The sequence below is a fragment of the Erinaceus europaeus genome, chromosome 1 (genome assembly GCF_950295315.1).
Source record: "Erinaceus europaeus chromosome 1, mEriEur2.1, whole genome shotgun sequence".
Lineage (NCBI taxonomy): Eukaryota > Metazoa > Chordata > Mammalia > Eulipotyphla > Erinaceidae > Erinaceus > Erinaceus europaeus.
Genome location: NC_080162.1, coordinates 202,693,660 through 202,716,102, shown reverse-complemented (window position 1 = coordinate 202,716,102; position 22,443 = coordinate 202,693,660). Strand labels below are relative to the sequence as shown.

Genomic DNA, 22,443 nt, shown 5'->3' with positions numbered 1-22,443 from the left:
TAAGAATGGAAAATAATCTGTAAGACTGTTTAATGTGAAAATATTCTGCTTAATCGTTTGCTGTTGTATGGTGAAAAGTGTAATCCTGAAATGTTTGAAGTCATCTGGTCAGCTCCAGAAATGTGTCTGCATTAAGTGCTCTAGAAATGTAGATCACCGTATCTTAAATTGAGGCTTTCCTAATAACTTCTGACAAGTATAGATCCCCCGATTTTCAACAATTTTTGTTCTGAAATGATTCACTAGCAGAACATTTTTCCTAGTAATTTGAGCCTGCAGTGTAACATGGAAGTATTTTTGGTTAGGGAATTGCATTATGAATTTCTACTTATGTTACAAATAAAATATTATTTTAACTATTCAGTGGTGTGACTTCTTGGTTAGTGCTTAGAAAGATTAAACACTGGGAACTTGAGCTTGGTTTACATACTTCTGTCATTAAACAAACATCTCTCCTGCTTTATTGCCAGTATTTTGTTACTCTAGTTACTCGGCTACTATGAAATGACACTCACTTTAAAACTTATTTTTTTTCCAAAGTAAGACTTTGATCCATTTTATTTTGTGATGGGATTGCAGACATAATAATAACTCATTGAGTGTAGGGAATATTTCCAGTGTACTAGTAACGTTGTGTTGTGTGCTAGCACAGAAGTCAGTGCTCACATAAGGGAAGGTAGCACTGTTCTTTAATTTAGCTAAGAGTTTATTACAACATTATGGAAGTCTCAGATACGCATCGTTACAGTTCTACACCTGTAAATACTGTTTGCCTCTCACACACACATTTAGCCTACCAAATGATGACTTGACAGCATCTTCATTCCTCCCTCTGGCCACTAGTTGGGTGTTAAAAGTCTAAAAGTTGCTTATTTAGTTCATTTGGCTACTACATTTGAGTGAAAGCATAGTATTTAAAGATACAAAGTAAGTTCTTCAAACCTCTAGTTTTTATTTACTGGATAGAGACAGAAATTGCCGGGGCGGGGGGAGATAGGAAGAGAGACAGAGACACCTCCATCCCTGTTTCATCATCACTTGTGCAGTTTTACTCCTGTAGGTGGGAACTGGGGGATTGAACTCAGGGCCCTCGCACATTGCGACGTGTGCTCAGTCAGGTGTGCCACCACTCAGCCCCCCATTAGACTTTTTAATCGCAGGCAGACTGCACACATTTTTAGAAGGCCACCAAATAGCTCGCTCCATACCGTATTGCTTTGCCATGGGCCTGAGCCAGGTTTGAGCCGTCCTCCGTCGCCTCGGAGCAAGCTCAGGACATCTGGCGCACCTGTGCCCATCCCTGCCTGCCTCCTTGTGCTTGCCTCTCTGTCTGCACAAGTCACCGGGTAACAGCCTCTGCCGAGACTGACACACTCTCTCTCTCTCTCTCTCTCTCTCTCTAGAGAGAGATGAAGTCATTCTTAGTAAAACCCTCTACTTGATGAGTCTTCCCCCCCCCCAGCAAATTTTCACTTTTTTCGTCTAGGAAATAAAACTAAATTAATTGTTCTGAGAGGCATCTTGTAGATCTCGGCAACTTTAGCGTTTCTCTGATGTCTCTCCTGTGCCGGTTTTCATACCCAAGTGCCCCTCCTCCACGCCTCCTCACGTCCTTCAGTGGTTGCTGTGACCCACAAATAAGTCCAGTAGCCATTTTAATGACAAATAGAAGTTTTAAGAGGCGCACCATGCCTTTCTTTCTCTCAGTTTCATGTGGACGTGGAGGCCGACAGTAACTGGGGCTAAGATTTGTCCCTGGCACTGGCCAGCAACTTCCTCTGGCAACTGAGATACCTCCCCGCAATCCAGAACTCAGGGCCAGATGCAGTGCTCTCCAGAGACGGCAGGAATCGGCGCTCGGAACTTCTGCTTCTGCGCATTCCTGTCTCTCTCCCTGCTCTGCTGGGCAGTCGCTATCCTGGGTGCTGCCTTCTCTTTTCCACGTAACTTGATTTTCAAAGCCCCGTTTGTCCGTGACACTCGCTGTCTGGGGTACTCGTGTGACTTTGAGCTCGCACATGTTCGTGGCTCTTCCCTCAGCTTCGCATGTACATTGACTTGACTCCCTTCCCCTCTGCCGTTTTCCCTAGCAGAGTCCCATGTTACAGTGTAGCTCGGCGGTCATCTTCCTGCCGGGTCGCCTGGTCTCCACTGTAGGCAAAATTAGACTTTCCCCACCAGACTGTGCTGGTTTTCCTGCTACCTCCCCCATCACTTTGTAGTCTAGTTGACTCTGCTTATGTCTTAGTGCCTCACGGGCAGAGTCAGAAAGCTGGTGACTCTTAACGTCGCAGGATTGCCACACTGGTGCGTCTGACTTGTGTCTCCCCCTCTACCAGCTTCACAGACCTTTGTTTCATGGCTTCACTGGCCCTCTTCTGTTTGCTCGTGTCACCAGGCTGACCAGTGGCACTTACGCCTACCTGATGACCCACCACTGGCGGCTGCTGTTCCCTCCTTTCTCTTTCTTGCTTCCTCTTCTCGTTTTCTGTCTTTGTCTCTCTGTTTTTCATAAAGAGAGAAGAGAGAAGGAAGGATGGAGAGATAGAGACGAGACAGACAGAAGGCCAGACACCTGCAGCGCTGCTCCACAGCGCAGTCTCCCTCCTCTAGGTGGGGGGCTGCAGTCTTGAGCACTGGGCTTTGCTCATGGCGACATGTGTTCTCTCCCAAGTCACTTTCTAGTGAGACAGACTCCGACACTGCAGGTGCTAGCTGCTGGGCATCTTCTTGGGAGGAAGAGATGTGCTCATACCAGGGTCTGTCTAGACCTGGGGCTTCCAGGTAGCATCCTCTGTCAACTCACAGTTGGAGGCAAGAATGCAGTGCTTAGCGTGTTGCCAGGCATATACCCTTCACAATGCCCAGTCACACCTAGATTGCAGTGACTGGTCATCTTGTAGCATCTAGTTTTAGGCTAAGCAGACATGAGTTACCTTTTGGTACAGGGTTGTTAAAGTAACTCATGAATTAGATGCATCTGATGTAAAAAGTTTTTTCTTGCTTAAGCTAAAGCTTTTTTTTTTTTTTAAATTTTTTAATATTTATCTATTTTCCCTTTTGTTGCCCTTGTTGTTTTTTATTTTTGTTGTAGTTACTGATGTCATCATTGTTAGATAGGACAGAGAGAAATGGAGAGAGGAGGGGGAGAGAAAGGTAGACACCTGTAGACCTGCTGCACCACTTGGGAAGCTACTTCCCTGCAAATGGGGAGCCGGGGGCTCAAAACCGGGATCCTTAAGCCAAACTCCCTAAGCTAAATCTTTAATGTGACATATCTTGCTTGGATGGAAGCAGGTATACTGTGTGACGGTTTAGAGGCCTTAATTTGGCTTCATAGAGGTAGGCTGTAGAGAGGGCACATCAAACATTTGTTATAAAGCAGCCTTTTGTCTGTGAAAATTTAAATGTTAACACCAGTTCTTTGCATCATATTTTTACAATAGATGTTTATTTGAAAACAAAATTACACAGCAGAAAGTAAAAAAAAAAAAAAAAGAAAAAAAATCACTACCTCTGCTTCTCAGAGGAATAATAACTAAAACTGAGCCAGAAGAAGTAGGAAAGGGTGGAACCTCACAGTTTAACTGATGATGGTCAGATGAATTGATATCTGAACTTTAAAAACTTGCATCTGAATTTTTGTGAAGTTGACCATTCTTCCTAATAATGACTAGTGATTTGGTCAATGGAAATACATTTCATTTACTCTTTATTTATTTATGTTCTTGAGGAAGTATTTTCCTTATCTCTTTAACAGTCCGTTCTAGTGCAGAGAAGAAACACAATTCAGCATCTGAGGCTTAATCTGCTAAGATGGCATGTCATGCTGTGCCCATAGGTGTCCTGTATTATTTAGGTTTTATTTCGGTATTAAAGAATTACTTGTCATTGATTTTTTTTTTTTTTTGCTTTCTATGATTCTGTAAACCAAGTAACCTTTAGTTTGTTATCTTTGAGTATCTGCCTTGTTGATAACACACACACACAGAGTCAATTCAGTTTTTATATTTCTGCTTGAGAGTAAAAAGAGCTTTGAAAATGTGAAATGTTTTCATTCATTAGTATAGTCGTGTTTTCAGTAACTTTAATACTAAACATGTGTTGTGTTTTTCCTTTGGAGGATTGGATAGCTTTAGTCAAAGCGGCTGCTGCAGCTGCAGCCAAGAATAAAACAGGGAATAAGCCTCGAGCCAGCGCTAACAGCAACAAAGAGAAAGAGAAAGAGAAAGAGAAAGAGAAAGATGAAAGAAAATGGTTTAAAGTACCTTCAAAGAAGGAAGAGACTTCCAGCTCTAAAGCCGCAGCAGAAGCTGACAAGAAAGAAGATCTGCCCACATCTAGTGAGCCCTTCGGTACAAAATAAGTTCTTATTTTCATTCCTTGTAGTGACAGACTCACGTAGTAAATAAGTCAAACCTCTTGGCTGTAGTCATTTTAAATGTATCTGCTAGGCCTTTTCCCCTAACATGATTGCTAATTTTTTTTTTTTTTTTTTAAATGTTAGCATCTTTCAGATCTGAAGATTAATGGTCTAAGATGGGCCTTAGATAGCGAATGCCCTCAAGACTCTGGAAGAGAAATGAGCGGAGTCTTTACTAGTGGGGCTGGGCAGTGGCACAGCTGGTAAAGCGCTTAAGTTAACCAGTGCAAGGTGTGAGGCTCCAGCCCTTGGTCCCCCCCTGCAGCAAGGCAGCACCGTGAGCAGTGGGGCTACAGGTGTGTGCCTGCCTCTCCCCAGATTTCTGTCTGTCTCTCTCATTAAAAGAAAGAAAAGAAAACTGTTTCATTAGAAATTTCTCATTATTAGCCTTTTTATTGGTCCTTTAGTTTTTTGTTAGGCTTTTAAATGCTTCTGCATATATTTAAGTATATAATATGGAAAAGGCACTGAGTCATTTTCTTCTATTTCTTTTTTTTTTTATTATTCCCTTTTGTTGCTCTTGTTTTATTGTTGTATTTATTATTGTTGTTGATATGTCGTCGTCATTGGATAGGACAGAGAGAAATGGAGAGAGGAGGGCAAGACAGAGAGGGGAGAGAAAGACAGACACCTGCAGACCTGCTTCACCACTTGTGAAGCGACTCCCCTGCAGGTGGGGAGCCGGGGGCTTGAACTGGGATCCTTCCGCCAGTCCTTGGCGCTCTGTGCCACGTGCGCTTAATCCGCTGTGCTACCACCCAACTCCCCAATTTTCTTTTTTTATAATGAGTAACTGCTTAGGATTCTCTTAACGTATAAAATATGAATCCAGGGTGATTCGTGATTTTAAAAGTTCTCTGCCAAGCACTAGATTTAAGAAGGAGTTCAAAGCTCTTGCTGTTTACTCTGTAAGGTGATTCATGTGTTTTAACTTCGGATTCTTGATGTATTCTATTAAAAGTAGGACTTCATGTAGAGAACGTTCCAAAGATGGTCTTTCCACAGCCAGAGAATACATTGTCGAACAAGAGGAAAAATAATCAAGGCAACTCATTTCAGGCAAAGAGAGCCCGACTGAACAAGATTACTGGTAAACTACGATTCTTTCTGGGGGGAATGGAGGGTTGACTTTAGTGTAGCTTGTTTTGAATAAAACAAACTTTACTTTGGGTTTAGTATAACAAACTGGTGAGCCTGAAAGGTAGTTACTTTATGGTACTCAAGATCAGTGTCTTTCAACACTGTCAGTTTATTTTGTTATGGGATATATTACATTGCTCCTACCTACCTCACAGGGATGTTGTGAGGAATGACAGGGTCAGGTATTAGAGAATTGAGTAGTTTTAAAAGTCACCTAGGTGCTAGGAGTAGTTTCCATAAGAGTTGAATTATTTACTTTTGTCAGTATATGACAACGTAGGTCTGAGATTCTAAATACGATTCCACAGACATTTCTGCTCTTGACCAGCCTCGTTAAAGATGGTACCATAGGATCATTAACATGAATCCAGCACTCAGTTCCCGAATCAGTTCAGTTCTCATTGTGAAAGTGGCTAGATTGATTTTAAACATTTCATATTCATCTTCAAGGCGGTGTGTATATTGTGGGCTTATTTCTCTATGTTTTGTCTTAATTGAGAAGTAGAGTGTCAGAGTGAGGAGAAATGCCCGACTCCGGGCCTCACCCGCGCACACGAGGTCAGTCATACAGTGAGGCCCAGGCATGCGGATATCTGTGTCTGCCAAGGCCTAGTTCTAATGATTGTAGCCTTTAAAGATATTGTGAATGTATCTCTTTTTCCCGAGTATATGTCAAAACACTTTATTAAATCATATGTTCTTATTCTGAGGCCAAGATGAATCTTAGTCGTTGACCTAAGAAAGCTAAGTAAGTCCTGCTGACTTTAAAAACAAAAATGTAATTTGAAAAAACTTAGTTTCATTGTCAGATCCAAGAATAAACAATAAATTGAACATTTTGGTGATTTTGTGAGCTGTGGAAACACAGCAGTGCGATGCCTTTCACCTTGTGAGTGCTCTGGCAGGCACCCCCACCTTTATTAGAGTATTCATCTTAGTGATTATAACCAGCTACAATAGACCAGCATGTTTCTTTTCTACTTGTTAGTAGTTTTGTGCATTTATAAAGTAAATGGCTCCATGATAGGAAATACTGATACATCCTATCAGTGGGCCTCGGCCCTGCACTTACACAGTTTCTTTGCTCTGTGCTACTTTGGAGTCACTTTTCATTCAGAGACAGACAGACAGACAGACAGACAGACACCATAACACAGCATCGTCACTCCTCTGTTGCTGTAACACTTCCTATATTACATGATCTAACCTGTGCTGCTCTCTCAGGCCCCAGAGGGGACATTTTAAATCTATCAGCCATTCAGCCTCTCCTTAGCACCTCTTAGCTGTAGAGAAAGAGCATGCCGATTGCTCTGATGGCAGTGTGACACTTCAGTTTCACTGTGGAATAACCAAGCTTAGTGCTTGGACTGTGGCAAGAGGTGTGATAGAGCTTCCGACTCCTGTGATGGTGAGGTGGAGACAACTCTATTGGAAGAGCTAAGATCAAGGAAGACAGAAGTGATGTTGATGTGTGATGTGACTGCCAGCTCAGCACCATGACAGTTTGCCCTGCAATCTGGATAACCACGTTTGAGTCTCAGTCAGTCTATTCTTATGTGTGCCATGCTGAGGAGTTCCAGCTTAGTGTTTTAAGAAGAAAGCAGACGAAACCAAGCTGCGTCCACAGTGAAGCATTCTCTTCACATGCCTTTGCAGAGACACTAGTGGGGAAGAGGAGCTGTCTTACCCTGTGCCTCAAGAAATCTTAATATTGGTTGCTTAGTACCCCTGCTTCTTCTCTGGAGAGACTTTATCTTCCCTCCCCCTTAGGAATCTCAACTGAACAAGCAGTAACTTTGCAGCAGAAAAGCCTAAGATTTTACGGATGTAAGAGCATTATGATCTTTACCCTTTATTTTCTCAGAAGGCGTATGATCATTCCCTCGAGAGGTTCTCTCTGCACTTACTACCTAATGCCTTGCCACAGCTGTGTCATGCAAAAGAAATGGTAGATAAAAAATTGCCTTCAGCAGCTAAAGTCCAGCTTGCCTTTGTACAGCAAAATTTATTTGTAGTACTTAAAAAAAGATGACAGAAAATATAAAGTAGTTACCTGGTGTGGAATTACGGTGTATAAGTTTCTCAACTTTACTTCGACATGTATTTCTGATCCCTTTTCTACCAAGAGAGAAATCTGTGGTCATGGCAGCACCTCAGACTGTTCTGTCCTCGCCTCCTTTTTTTTTTTTTTTTTTTTCCGCTTATTAGTAAAATAATTCTAGCTGGAAAAACTTGTCCAAGCCAGAAAGATAAGTTTAATTCCTGTATTCACTGTCTTTCTGTTGCCTATATACACACATGCAGAAGTTGTAGATCTGGTTTCTGTTTTATCCAGTGCATTCGCCTATATACACACCATGTAGAAGTTGTAGATCTGGTTTCTGTTTTATCCAGTGCATTTACTTATTTATACTGTCACCAGGGCTTTACCACTCGAGTGAATTTTAGAAATAGAGAGGGAGACACACCACAGCATTGAGATTCTCCTCAGTGTATATATAGTATTCCCATATAGTCTTCCCAGGGCTATTATGCGTGGCAGAGCAAGCGCCCTGCCAGGTGAGCTGTCTTATCGATCCCCTGAACCTGATTCTTATATATATATATATATAATGATATGAGGTGACTTTCAAAGTTTCCAAATAAAGTAGGTATTGAAATTGCAGTTGCATTTTTTTCATTGTGTAATATAACTTACTCATAGTTATATACCTTAGGCATACTGATTTAGAATAGAAAGTTTTATAATGATAATCAAATCTGTACTTTGCAATAAAATAACTAAAAGCTACATTGAGTATATTTTCAAATGTAGGTTGTGAAGGGCATAAAAGGGCAAACAGTAGTTGACTCCGGCTCTGTTTTTGAAGAGTTCTAGGTGGCCCCAGATAGCCAGCTTAGCTGTGTTTGTGGAGATTAAGAAATTCTAAACATATATCCACCCAAAGTTGTTTCTTTTTTTTTTAAGCTTTTATTTATTCGTGAAGAAGATAAGAGGAGAGAGGGAAAGAGCCAGACATCACTCTGGTACATGTGCTGCCGGGGATAGAACTCAGGACCTCATGCTCAAGAGTCAAAGGCTTTATCTGCTGCACTTCCTTCCGGACCACTACACCCAAAGTTTTTAATTGAGCAGTAATATGTTTTTAATAATAGCAAGAACAGTATATTCTTACCCCCAGCAAGGATAGCATGTTGTGGAATCCTTGGCTGTACAGTAGACCACAAATACCACCACACCACTTCTTCTCTTCTGTCACGCCAGGGTGTTCTGTCCTCTCTTCTTTTTGCTCCTCTTGGCAGTGAGAGGCAAGCTCTACATTTTATAGTGGCAGTAGAATATTAAGGAAGTAGAACAGTGTGGTACTTAATGAATATCTGCTATTAATTTGCCTTACATTTAATACTTTGTTAAAGTTGCATAGTAAATTCTGTTAAGGTAAATACTTGATAGAGTTTTTTGTTTGTTTTGTTTCTTTCCTGGAGGGAGATGTTAGGGATGTACCAACGACGTGTGTGGAAATAATGCAAATGAATTTTATTTGCGTTTCTTTTCCGTTCTTATTTGCTAAGGATAGTTCATTTCCCCCAGGACTTCAGTAGCAGATCAAGTCAGAGGTGTTGGACTACTGCTGCAGGCGGTCAGAATGTTTCCTTAGGAACCTGTTTTGTCCAATTAGTTGGCTCTAATATCCTGATTTAAATTCCCAGAATATAGATGAGCTATTTTTTTCTTTTAAAACTTGTAGTTCTGTTTCCTTCTTTTTTATTTTGCTTGTGACCTATCCCATCTATTGAGATTTTAAATGTATTCTGAGGGACCCATTTGAGTACACATGACCATAGGCCGTCACTATACCTAAAGACCCAGGTTTAAACCTCGGCTGGCTCCCCACCTGCAGGGGGAACACCTCATGAGCGGACGAGGTAGATCTGCAGGTGTCTATCTCTCTCTGCATATCCCCATTCTCTCTCGACTTCTCTCTGTCCTACCTAATAAAATAGAAAGAGAGAACCAAAGGTAGGAAGGAAGGGAGGAGGAAAGGAAGAAATGACTGCTGAGAATGGTGGATTCAAAGGGCCGGTACCAAGCTCCAGTGATAACTCTGGTGGCAATTCAACAACAACAACAAAAAATTACCACCTGTGAAAGAAATAGAATGTAAGATATATTCAGTAATCAACAAGCACATAAATTTTATGTTTCAATAGCTCTCAAAAGTAGAACTTGACCCTTGAAAATATTGACTAGAAAAGTAAAAACCCAGTGAACACCTAGAGTTTTAAATAGATGAAAAGATGCTCTGAGCTACATCTTCAGTCTTAAAACATATCCTGAACTTATGTTGATATAATCAAGATGGAAGTTGTTTTATAAACAATCTTTGTTAAATTATTCACATACTGTTTGCCCATGTAAATCTACACTTGATAACATAAACTCCAGCTATGTGAATTACTGTCTCCAACTGGGCCAAATAGCAGTTTTCCTGTGAATTACTGATACGTTGAAATACTCAGACATACCTCTTGTAAATCACAGCTGAATGTACATGGTTCTCAGCTCTCCAGTTGACTAGGGGCTAGGCAGCGGTGCCCCTGGTTAAGTGCACATGTTGCCATACGCTGGGACCTGGGTTCGAGCCCTTAGGTCCCGCCCACAAATGGAGAGACTTCACGAGCAGTGGAGCAGGTCTGCGGGTGTCTCTTGTCTCTCCTCCTCTCCCTCCTTGTTCCCTCTTAATTCCTTTCAGGAAATTAAAAAGGAAAAATGTGGCAGTGAGGCTTGGTGGGTCCATAGTGCTCCACTGAGCCCCAGCGATAACCTTGATGGCAGAACAAAAACAAACAAACAAACAAAATGGCAGCAGTAGCAACTAGTCTGATGCTTGGCAGTAGTTTTAATAATAGTTTTGATTTTGGAATCCCTACTTAGCTTACAGGCATAGTTACCTGTACTTGTCGAGAGATGTCACCACGAGGCTAGCTCTGAGTTATGTGGCATTTGGGACACCGTTTCCCTCCTAGTACATTATGCTGTTGACTTCAGGTCACTCTCTATATGATTTGCCGCAGCAAGTCTACTGTGCTGTCGATGGTTACGCATGTACGTTGCTTTGAGGCAAACTTGAAGTCAGAGACATTATTTTAAATGGTCACTTGCGAAAACAACTTAGTAAGAATTATAAATCGGACTTCATCCGAGGTGCTTAGCAAAGAGTCTTGGCTAAGTGCTGATAAGTAGTAAAACAAATTTTTAACGTTTTCTGTGGTCAGTTATAGTACATACCACAGAAAGTACGTCTTCTAAAACTCAGAATTAGTGGTATACGTTAGAATAGCTGTAATGCTAGGTTATCTCATCATTTTAATGATGAATCTATAATACTTTAAAATGTAGGGAAAACCCATATTTATTTTCCATTAATAAATTAATGGATGTGTCAATTTTCATAAGTTTCTATGTTGGACCTGGTCACAAGATCAATGTTAAAACTGGGGTTAAACAACCCAAGTGAAATGAAAGCTTGTCGGCAGTTTTTTTTTTTTTTAAGTTAATATAGTCACAAAGGTCTTATTTTACATTCTAGATGTTAAGAAGAATTTACCACATCTTAACACTAGTTTCTATTTCATTTCAGTTTTATAGATAGCCTGTATTAACTATCTTCGGTTTCTGGACACCAAGCCAGAATTTCTAAGGGTAGTAACTTAAAAAAACTACCTATAAACAACTCTTAGTTCTAATGCAATCTCTTGAGTGATTTAGAATGTTTGTATTTTTGACAAATGAAGATTTAAGACTATTTGCTTCCTAGATATTAAAAAGTGTGGGGAATTCCAGATGCAATGGTTTTTGTTTTGTTTTGTTTTTTTTTTGAGAAGTAAATTAGGGTGAAAACGTATTTTTTTTTTTTTTCTAATAAGCCATTTCTGTACGATTTTTCTCAAGGTTTGTTGGCATCCAAAGCTGTTGGGGTGGATGGTGCCGAGAAAAAGGAAGACCACAGTGAAGCGGCTCCATTGCTGGAGCAGGTATGAAACGGTAGCGTTGGATTTTGTTCAAGGTGGCCAGCTGGAGTGAGCAGGGAGCAGGGAGTTACAGTATCCACCCACTTGACCTTGCCCTTTGGCTCAGCTATGAGGCTAGAAAACGAACTAATTGATATATATATTTTTAAACTTTGCCTTCTCCGAGGTAAACAGATAAACAATAGACTTCATTAAAGTTTGTTTTCCAGTAGACTGGCATTCAAGCCTTTGTCTCCAGATTTTGAAGGCCTGGAATACAGGCTTCACAGGGTATAAGCTTCCAGCTGAATTTCCTTTAGGTTGCTTACAAAAAGACCCATACACAAATACTTTTCATTTGTGAATTTAAACAGGGTTTTTTTGGGGGCATCTAATAAAGCTTCTTTTACAAGAAGTTTCTTTTATATTGTAGGAATTGGTGTTAGACTTGACTGTGTTTTATGAATTGATCAATGAGCCATACTTTTTTTGCTAGGATGTATATTTTAATAACTACAAAATAAAAGATAATTAAAAATATTAAGGGTCTGACATTAAACCACCTAATAGAGGAACTTAAAAGTGAAGGTTGCAGTTGCTTGATTTTTGCCTTGGTTGCCTTCAGATCCCCACTCTCCCTGTACATAGTGACCGCATGCTTTTACATCCTTGAAGGGCTTAACTCTGGGGCACTGTAATACTAGGAAAACACAATACGAGCCATAACGGAGTTTTCTTGGTTCTCCTGTTTTAAAATCTGAGCCTTAATGTAGTTTTAATGTAGCCTTTTTGTATGATTTTAATTTTCTTTATTAGTATTCTAATAAAGAAGTCTTTAAAATGAGTATCTTTTTGCTCTTTTCTGCGCTTTTAACTTTGGTCCAAATTGAATTGATATTGTATTGAGTTTTTCAGGGTTAATTTTGGGCCTGATTTGATGACAGTGCGTTGTTCCGGTGCCTGCATTAACGTAGTAAATCAATGGTCTTTTAAATTGATTAGTAAGTCAGTGAATCATACTTTATACTTCTCTGTAGTCATCAAACGGTGAAGTCTTTGCCGTTATTGTTAGTATATCAACCAAATTTTCAGTGACTTTTTTTTTACTGTGTATTACTTTGCTCAACCATTCCCAGATAGAACAATATTTTGTATTTTCACTACTGTTTGTGGTATTCTCAGACTGCAATAAATCAGGGACTTGGGTAATAAAATGTTTCTGGAAAATTCATTACAATGTCAATCTTTCATCACACAGTCCTGCTAAGGTGACTGTGATTGTGAAAATGACTTCTTTTCTATGGAGATACATTCACTGGGCAGTGCCCATTTCAGAGGGGAGCTATCCTGAGCGACATTTTGGAATTGAGTTCAAAGAAAGATAAATGGACTAACTCCGCTGTTTGTATTTGCATAATTAAAAAAATTCTACAAGTCCTTGCCAGTTTTGTAACAAAGAGGCCAATAACCTTTAATGAAAGCTTTGTAAATTCATTTAGATTTCTTTAGGAACTGTGCTGTTCCTTTATTTTTTAAATTTGTCCTTAAGGTTGATTTCATTGTGAAAATGTTTTGTGACTAAACTCTTTAATTTTTGTGCTAAGTGTTTGCCCCTCTTCAAAGTTTAAAAACCGAGTTATAAAACTTTGAATCACATCTTAGTTAAGTGTCAACATTAAACTTAAGGAGAGGTATTGGTTGTCACTAACCTCTGTTGTCCTAATGAGTGAGATAATACCATTCATGACAAAGATTGATAATAGGCATACAGCTAAAATTTACTGTGCTCTAATGGATTTATTTACATTAAAAGATTCGAACTCTGTGGTCTTAAGCCCCAATTCTCTGAGTACTAATTATAGATTATTTAATTGTATTAGGGAATTGTCGTGTTATATTTACTTTTGGATAAAACCTGCATTAGATGCATAATTCAGTAAGTTCATAAAAATGTTGATTTGTCCTTGTTTAGAAGTTAAGCACCTTATCAAGATATTAATTTAAGTTTTAAAACCTTGTTTTATAACTTTGTAACTTAAGAGTAATGGATGCTGTAGTAATGTCTCTCACACATGTGAAGATGAACAATAAAATTGTTTATTTGCAAGTAATGGCTCTAATTACTTTTCTGGCAACACCTTTTATGATAAATTCAGGAGTCCTTTCCATTTATGAAGTCCCTTTTCAGTTATTACTCCTGTGTAATAAAGCCGTCCGGTAAACTAAGAACATGGGGCAGTGGACACCAGTGCTTGTGTGTGGTGGTGTGTCCAGCATGCCATCTGCAGAGCGTTCAGAGCTGCCCTAGTCACTACTAAGTCTGCACGTGCGTTTGATCACCAAAGCTGGAGTGCTTTAATTTTACTGAGAATACCCATTTGGTCCCTAGACAGTATTTTTCACATTACAGAGAACTGTACACTACAAGCAGGATGGCTGCCCTTCATACAAGATAGAGAAGCAATAAATACAAGATAGAGAATACAAGATAGATACAAGATACAAGATAGAGAAGCAATACAGTTTCTTGCAGACAAGCGTGCTATTTATAGTGTGAGCAATTCAACTCAGGGAAAAGGCCTAGCCCAGTATCAATTAATTTTTTTTATTATCTTTATTTATTGGATAGAGACAGCCAGAAATTGAAAGGGAAAGGGGCGATAGACAGAGAGACACCTGCAGCATTTTCCCCCTGCAGGTGTGGACCGGGCATTCGAAACTAGGTCCTTGGGCTCAACCAGGTGCGCCACCACCTGGCCTCTCTATTAAAATGTTTATTTCATATTTTGATCATATATATATCAGATAAAATGTAGGCAGCTCCACACTGTAACTTATAAATTCATATGGCTACTTTATTGTCTTTGGGCACATTCACATATATTTTTATATATGTAGGAACTTTTACTTCCAAGTGAATTAAGCTTTTTAAAAAAAAAAATGAAAGAACTGACAAAGTTCTAATTTTTTTTTAAATGTATCAGTTGGCAGGAAGAAGGTAAAGACTCATCTAAGAATGCGACGTATTTTGTTTTTAAATCCAATGTTTTTAACCTACACTTTATATCCTTGGTTTTTTTTTTTTTTTTTAATATTTATTTTACTTTTTGTTGTTGTTGCTTGTTTTGTATTTTTTTTTAAAGTCTTTTAACTCTGTACTGCTGGTGGCTTTGATTTCATGATGCATTATGCTTATGAAACTGGCTTTCAGCACTAAAGTGAGTTAAAGATAATGTTCTGTTAATTTGGTCATTGTTTTTCTGTTAAGACCTTTCTTTAAAGGGAAACTGTCTACTTACCTCCATCTTTAAGTTGACAAAGGAAACGGAAAGCCTGGAAGTCAAGGAGCTTCAATGCAGTTCCTCTAATGTGCTAGAATAGGAGATGCTGGTCACCACCTAGTGACTGTGGCCACTGCTCACTGGCTTTAGAGAGGTTCTGTCGGAGCAGCTCTGATAGTGTCTACTAACATAGCATTTTCTGTTTTGAGAATGAGCAGAGATACATTTGAAAAATCAGCTTGCCTATAAAAAGTTGACAGCATCCCTTTAAAGACAACCGATTCAAGTTTGAGTTAATAAATCTGTGGGTTCTTTTTGGTTTTTCATTTGTAATAGAACTGTTATATGTTTCTTAACAATGTTTTTGGATACTAAAGTTGCTTAGCAATCAAAATAGAATACGAGAACAAAAAATGAAGAAACCAAAATAAAAATATCAATTTTTTATTATTTATTCAGGCGATTTCACCTAAACCTCAAAGTCAGAAAAAAAATGAAGCTGACATTAGCAGTTCTGCCAACACTCAGAAACCTGCACTGTTATCCTCAACTTTGTCTTCAGGAAAGGCTCGCAGCAAGAAATGCAAACATGAATCTGGAGATTCTGCTGGGTGTATAAAGCCCCCTAAATCACCACTTGCCCCAGAATTAATACAAGTCGAGGATTTGACGCTTGTATCTCAGCTTTCTTCTTCAGTGATAAATAAAACTAGTGAGCACAGATTTTTAAAAAATAGTTACTTATCCGCTAAGATACAGTAAAGCCCGTTTGGTTGTAGTTATGTTGTATTTTGATGAAGTTGTTTTTTCAAAAACTCAAAATGAAGTGCCTATGATAGGGAAGACTTGAAACTCGGGCAAGAATCATACACATTTCTGACTGATTGCCGGTACAGAGACTGCACTGCTGGTTGAGAGACTTTCCTAATTAATAGCACATTCCTCTACAATCTGGCTCTTCTTAACTAATGAGCTAAGCATAATCAGAGGCCTGATTCATTACAAAAAAAAGTTAAATACTGATAGGGTATGTAAAGATATGATAAGTACTCTATTTCCAATTCTTAACATTCTCACAGATTTAGTTAGGGTCTTCACTTTTCTGTGATCCTTTCTGCAATACATTTTATTCATCCTTCTAGGACTATAGTACTAAATTTCTCTTGAAGTTTAAAAACGGAAGAATCCTTCCTTGATTTGAATTTTACAAGACGTCATGCTTTCAATACCACTAATCTTTGCTGAGTTAATCTTTAATTTTTGCATAGCCTTTCAGCTTGATTTGGAGATATACACCCCCCAAAAAAATCTCCATGTATTTGTTCATATTAGTTTAATATTCTAAGTTAGAGTCATGAAAAACACTTAGCTGGAAAGTTACAGTTTACAAGTCACTGCATTTTACTGTGCAAACAGCACATGGGTTAGATATGACACACCACTCATGAACTATTCCCTGTCATTTCTTTGAGAAGGTGAGAATTTTTCAAATCAAGTGTATTAACCTACTTTTCCATTCAGTTCTCATGGTTTCTGCCAAACCATATGTATCCAGGTTTTGGTACTTTTTTGTCCTGATAATGTACATTAAAAAAAAAAAAAAGTAGAAAAGAATGGAAGATCTCAATTGTTCCCCCATAAGCTTTATTTTATTATGGCATTGGCCAAGAAACAGTGTACTTATTCACCATTACGATGTCATATGGTGTTGATACTTAACATCTTTAAATTGTTTTATACTTGATAATGTGCAGTGCTACAGCAATTCCTTTTACTTTCTGTTACTACCCTGTCTTTTTCTTTCTGATTTTTATAAGATTAAATATCCACAGCAACAACCTCGTTAGACCACTCTGATTTCCTTCTTCTGAATTAACTTAAGTATGTTCATGTCTATGTTATTCTCTTTATTATAAAAAAAAAAAATCAGACATTTGCATGCCATGTAGAACGAAGATAATAAAAGCTAAATATACACAGCGATATTCAAGTTTTTTCATGGTTAGAAGAAGCTGTAGTTACTAAGTTGTTTTAACAGACAAAATATCCTGAGAGCAGAAACATCATCTATTCAGAATCCTCACTAGTTGACTAGTTGCTCATTATAAGTGGTTAAAGTTGTTTGTATTCTTTTTTTTTTTTTTTAATGAATCAGGCCAAAACAGATTTGTGAAAATGAGAGTGGGATAAAATTATTTATATTCATTTTACTTTGGCAAATAAAATACTAGCTCTCCCGTGCATGTCAGAGTTCTTTCCCTTATTCCCTTCCCCTTTAGAGTTTCTAGATTTGTGATGAAGCAAAAGGGAAATTTTTCTTTTAATCTTTGACCATAGTCTGTTTTCACAAGGAAAAAATGGCGACTGCCAGTGATCTGCAATCAGAACTAGCCGTAGTCTGTTGACTTGGGAAGCTGCCTGAAATTAGTGTTCCATGTTTTCTGTTGTTTTGAGAAGACCTTAGATTTAAGAAAGTTGATTATAATGTGTGTGTGTGTGTGTGTGTGTGTGTGTGTGTGTGTGTGTGTGTGTGTGTGTGAATGGGAACCCAAGTTTTTGCCTCTGCTTACCTTTGGAACATGACGTTCCTTGTGGATACGCTATAACAACATCAGAGGGAAGAATTTGAACCCTTTTTCCAATTTACCGCCTTAAAATATGTAAGATAATCCCAGCGTGTATTTGCTTCGTGAACATTGAAGATCTTTTTCTAGGTTCTCCACAGCCTGTGAACCCCCCTAGACCTTTCAAGCATAGTGAGCGGAGAAGACGGTCCCAGCGTTTAGCCACCTTGCCCATGCCTGATGACTCTGTAGAAAAGGTTTCTCCTCCCTCTCCAGCCACTGATGGGAAAGTATTCTCTGTCAGTTCTCAAAATCCACAAGAGTCTACAGTACCAAAGGGTAATGTATATTAATTTCCTATAGAACCAAACATAAAAGAAGATAAAGAAAACACTTAAGAAATGGGTTATTTGAATCATTAGAATTTTCTGCTTTTTCCTCTTTCTTCTTTTGGACTTGTATGTAAGCACCTCACTTACTCTCCAAATATTTAGAGTGCCTTCTTTGTGCCAGGCACTAGTTACCTCATAGCATTTTAACCCACTTGGACACTTCCCGAACCAGTCTGTCTGTGTTAATACCACCTTGCATTCTTTATTTCGTGTAGTGCCTGATGTTACTCATTTGTCACTTGAGAAGCTGGGACCCTGTCTCCCTCTTGACTTAAGTCGTGGTTCAGAAGTGACAGCACCGCTAGCCACGGATTCCTCTTCCCATAAGGAGAGTCCCAGCATAGAGAAGGAAGAGGCGCAGCTGCTTACACATCCTCCTTGCAAAGCAATAGCTGATGGAAAAGGGACTCCGCTAACATCAGGTAAAGACAATTCAGTGTGGAGAACATCTTGATGTGTAAATACTTAGCCGCATACAGCCCCTCCTCATAAATGCTTCTGTGAAGCCTCTGTAGAAGATAGGATTTCTGTTTGTTCTTTATCTTATTGTTGGGTTTTCTAACCGATATTATTTAATTTTTTTCAGTAAACCTTATTGAGGAAATGTTGATTGGTGAGACATACTCCCACAGGGATATTTTCTCCCCAGTATAGGTGTCGGCAAAGCTCTTTTGTGTGATCATTTTGCTATCTTAGTCCCTGGATATAATCCACTACTACTAATCTACTTCCTTCTTCCTGCTTCTTAATTATGTCCTATTTCCAACAAACAGAAACAAATAAAAACCACTAGAGCTAACTACAAAGACAGGAAGCTTGATTTTGAAGTGAAAATGTGAATGTGATCGGGGGTCAGGCAGTAGCGCACCTGGTTAAGCGCTCACATTACAGTGTACAAGAACGCAGGTTCAAGCCCCCTGGTCCCCACCTGCAGGGGGGACGCTTCATGAGTGGTGAAGAAGGGCTGCAGGTGTCTGTCTGTCTGTCTCTTATCTCCCCATGCCCTCTGAATTTCTCTGTCTCTATCCAGTAGTAAAAGATTAAAAAAGGATAAAATCTTACAGGAAATTGCTAACTTAGAATAAAATGAGTGAAGGAAGTCTGCATTGAGTCAGGCCAGAATTAGCATTGGAAAATACTGTTTCTTGATTTGCAGCCAAGAGCATTGAGGGGAGTTTTATTTTAGAGTATCTTCAGTGAAATTGCTTTACCAGCTCCATAGGTTGAACACAAAATAGAATTTACACTTTCCTAGCTGGTGCTATATTAGAGTAAAATGATTGAATTAACTGAAGAAACTTAACTCTTACTCCTTCTTTCAAAGTAAAAACGTAAGAATATTAAATAAGCAGTTGTATGTAGTTCCAGTTTCTTGGAAAGGCTCAAAGTTACTTTGCACATGCAGGCATTTCCACTTAGTGTTTTACATGTAATTGCCTTTTTAAAAAAATATTTTTGGGAGTCTGGCGGTAGCACAGCGGGTTAAGCGCACATGGCGCAAAGCACAGGGACTGGCATAAGGATCCCGGTTCGAGCCCCCGGCTCCCTACCTGCAGGAGTGTCGCTTTGCAAGCGGTGAAGCAGGTCTGCAGGTGTCTGTCTTTCTCTCCCCTTCTCTGTCTTCCCCTCCTCTCTCCACTTCTCTCTGCCCTATCCAACGACGATGACGACAATGATAGTAACTGCAACAATAAAACAAGGGTAACAAAAGAGAATAAATAAATATTAAAAAATTAAAATTTTTTTTTTTATTTACAAAAAGGAAACATTGATTAAACCATAGGATAAGAGGGGTTCAACTCCACACAATTCCCACCACCAGAACTCCGTATCCCATCCCCTCCCCTGATAGCTTTCCCATTCTCTAACCCTCTGGGAGTATGGCCCCAGGGTCACTGTGGGAAGCAGAAGGTGGAATGTCTGGCTTCTGTAATTGCTTCATGTAATTGTCTTTTAAGGGCTGTCCACTTCAAAGGAAAGGAAGATAGCTCTTGGTATAGGGGGAGCTAGAGTCTGGAGCATCTTGACTTGTCTTAATCCCTGGAGGTACAGCCTGCCTGCCCTGTCTTCTTTGTTCTCAACAAAATTAAAGGAATCTATGTACTTGAGAGCCACTTTTTATCTACTGGTGGGAAAGTTGTAGTAGATGGTGTCTCTGGTCACTTTTGGCATTACAGTTAAATAAAAAAATATTTCTTTTTTGTTTTTGATAGAGACAGAGGGAGGAGGGAGATAGAGAGGAAGAGAGAAGGAGAGACACCTGCAGCCCTGCTTCACTGCTCACGGAGGTTCCTCTCTGCAGGTGGGGTCTGGGGGCTAGAACCCGGGTCCTTACACATGGTAATTTGTTGTGTTCACTGGGGGTGCCACTATTTGGTCCCCGGAATTTTGATTTTCATTTAAATCATTGATCATACATTTAATAGAGTCTATGCTAATTCCAAAAGAAGCCATCACCATGTGGTAGAATTACTGATTTTTGATTTAGAATTCTCAAAAAGTCTATGTATTTAGTTCTCCATTGAAAGAAATACCTTCAATACCACATCTTAATGTTTTGAACAAATTAATATATAAAACCAAATCATTGTCTGTTTTACTATATAACATTTTAGTTGAAATGCGTATGACCATTAGACAGAGAGATGGATAGTATACCACTGTAATATGTGGATATGAATTAGCAGACCAGTAACTTTTTAAGGCTTCCCTTCAGTGTCACTGAAAGTCGTATCAGAAATCAGTTTGGAATTAAATGTAGAGATTCGTAAGTGAACACTGTAGCTTAGACTTGCCGTCGGACTCACATTCTTGAGCTTGTAGTGAGTCCTCTGAGGTAACTGGATGGAGGGTACTGTTGTTTGGCGAATACAGCACATCATACCACAGACGTAGGTCGTGCCATTGTCTAGGCTAATATGACAAAAAGGTTGTTGTCAACTACCTAACAGTTTTAATGGCTGGTCTTATTTTTATTATATTTATTTATATTTATTTTTACCTCCATGGTTATCGCTGGGACACAGTGCCGGCACTACAAATCCCCTGCTCCTGGAGGCCATTTTTTCCATTTTATTGGATAGGACACAGAGAAGTTGAGAGAGGAGGGGAAGATAGAGAAAGGGAGAGAAAGATAAACACCTGCAGAGGTGCTTTACCGCTTGTGAGGTGAGCCCCCCTGCAGGTGGGGAGCTGGGGGCTCGAACCGAGATCCACACCATACCCATCAACAAAGTTCGGTACTCCCACCCTCTCATGTCACAAATATAACCACCATAAATCTCACAAATTTAGAAACAATGTGTATGTGTGTGCGTGTGCGTGTGTGTAGTCAGGCTCGTGTAGTCAAGCTTGTGTATTCAGGCTCGTGTAGTCAGGCTCGTGTAGTCAGGCTCGTGTAGTCAGGCTCGTGTAGTCAGGCTCGTGTAGTCAGGCTCGTGTAGTCAGGCTCGAAAGTTGTGCATAGGAGTAGTAGTTGTCTTTTGTTTCTTTACCTCTTTCACTAAGCATGATCACCCCCAGTTCCATCCACTTTGTCCCAGAGGACATAAGATCACCTTTGTTCTTAACTGCAGAGTAGTACTCATGGGATGCATGTGCCAGGGCTTCTTCAGCCCGTCATCTGCTGATGGGCATTTAGGCTGCTTCCAACCTTTGGCTGTTGTGAACAATGCAGCTGTGAACGTAAGGGTGTACATGTCCCTTTGATTTAGTGTTTGAGTGTTGGGCTGTTTTTAAAATGGTCTTTATTTTTTATATCAATGCCTCCCCCCCCCCCAGTATTTTATGTATCTTAATTAGAGAAAGATACAAAAAGAAATAAAGATACCCATCCACTCAAAGCACTGTTCATCTCTGGCTTATGGTATTTCTGGGGACTGAACCTGGGACCTCAGAGCCTCAGGCATGAAAGGCTTTTGCATAACCAGCCTTTACTTCAATGTCTTACATCACATTTGCATTCACTTTTTAGAAGCCTGTTGTTTTACATTTTTCCCAGAGTTGTGTGAAACAACAAAACTGTAACCAGAGAATCTACCACCAGCCTCCTACCGAATGTCCCTGACCTGTACATCAGAGGTTTCCATGGAGTCTCTGAGCACGTAGCCTACTTAAGCATCCGCTCTCCACTAGTGTGTTTCAGCTTGTGTTCAAGGGAAGAAGGTTCAGAGATGTATCCTCTCCTACTTGATTTTTAAATTTTGTTTTTATCGTTTTATGATGTATTAGAATCTCATATAGCATTTCCTTTGAAGAAAGTATTTGTTATGAAATTTAGCTTAAACACCATTATTCTATAAACTGATGGTGCGTATGTCCCATATTCTAGCACAAGGGCAATGCGACCGCATAATGAATTTCTCATAAACAAAGTTTATTTTTTGTTGAATTATAGAATAGTTACATCTTATTTTTCGACTTATGTGCAAATATAAAAGTTATCTTAGCTATATATATTTTTTTTTTCCCCAACATATTTATGTGTAATAAAAGTTGACAACCTTTTGTTAGTGCCCCACTTTTTTCCTTTGAAAGGTTTATTACCTAAGAAATATCAAGGTCTGGGAATTGCCATTCCTGAAAGTGCTCTGGAAATGTTTTTGCTCTGTGATGTGTATTCTTAAGCAGTG

At 39.3% G+C, this 22,443-nt stretch overlaps 1 protein-coding gene across 17 annotated transcripts in view; it reads left to right on the top strand.

The window, feature by feature from the left end:
* PHF20L1 (PHD finger protein 20 like 1) overlaps positions 1-22,443 on the top strand; it is a 79,395-nt gene that overhangs the window by 26,155 nt on the left and 30,797 nt on the right. For 11 of the 17 annotated variants that reach the window (XM_060201131.1, XM_060201182.1, XM_060201172.1 and 8 more), the window contains 6 exons: positions 4,124-4,355; positions 5,385-5,513; positions 11,517-11,599; positions 15,316-15,568; positions 17,571-17,759; positions 18,028-18,234. In XM_060201131.1, the coding sequence (XP_060057114.1) occupies positions 4,124-4,355; positions 5,385-5,513; positions 11,517-11,599; positions 15,316-15,568; positions 17,571-17,759; positions 18,028-18,234 (1,093 nt within the window). The remainder of the gene's footprint in view (positions 1-4,123; positions 4,356-5,384; positions 5,514-11,516; positions 11,600-15,315; positions 15,569-17,570; positions 17,760-18,027; positions 18,235-22,443) is intronic. The other 6 variants (XM_060201192.1, XM_060201189.1, XM_007521888.3 and 3 more) reach the window with 1 other exon arrangement.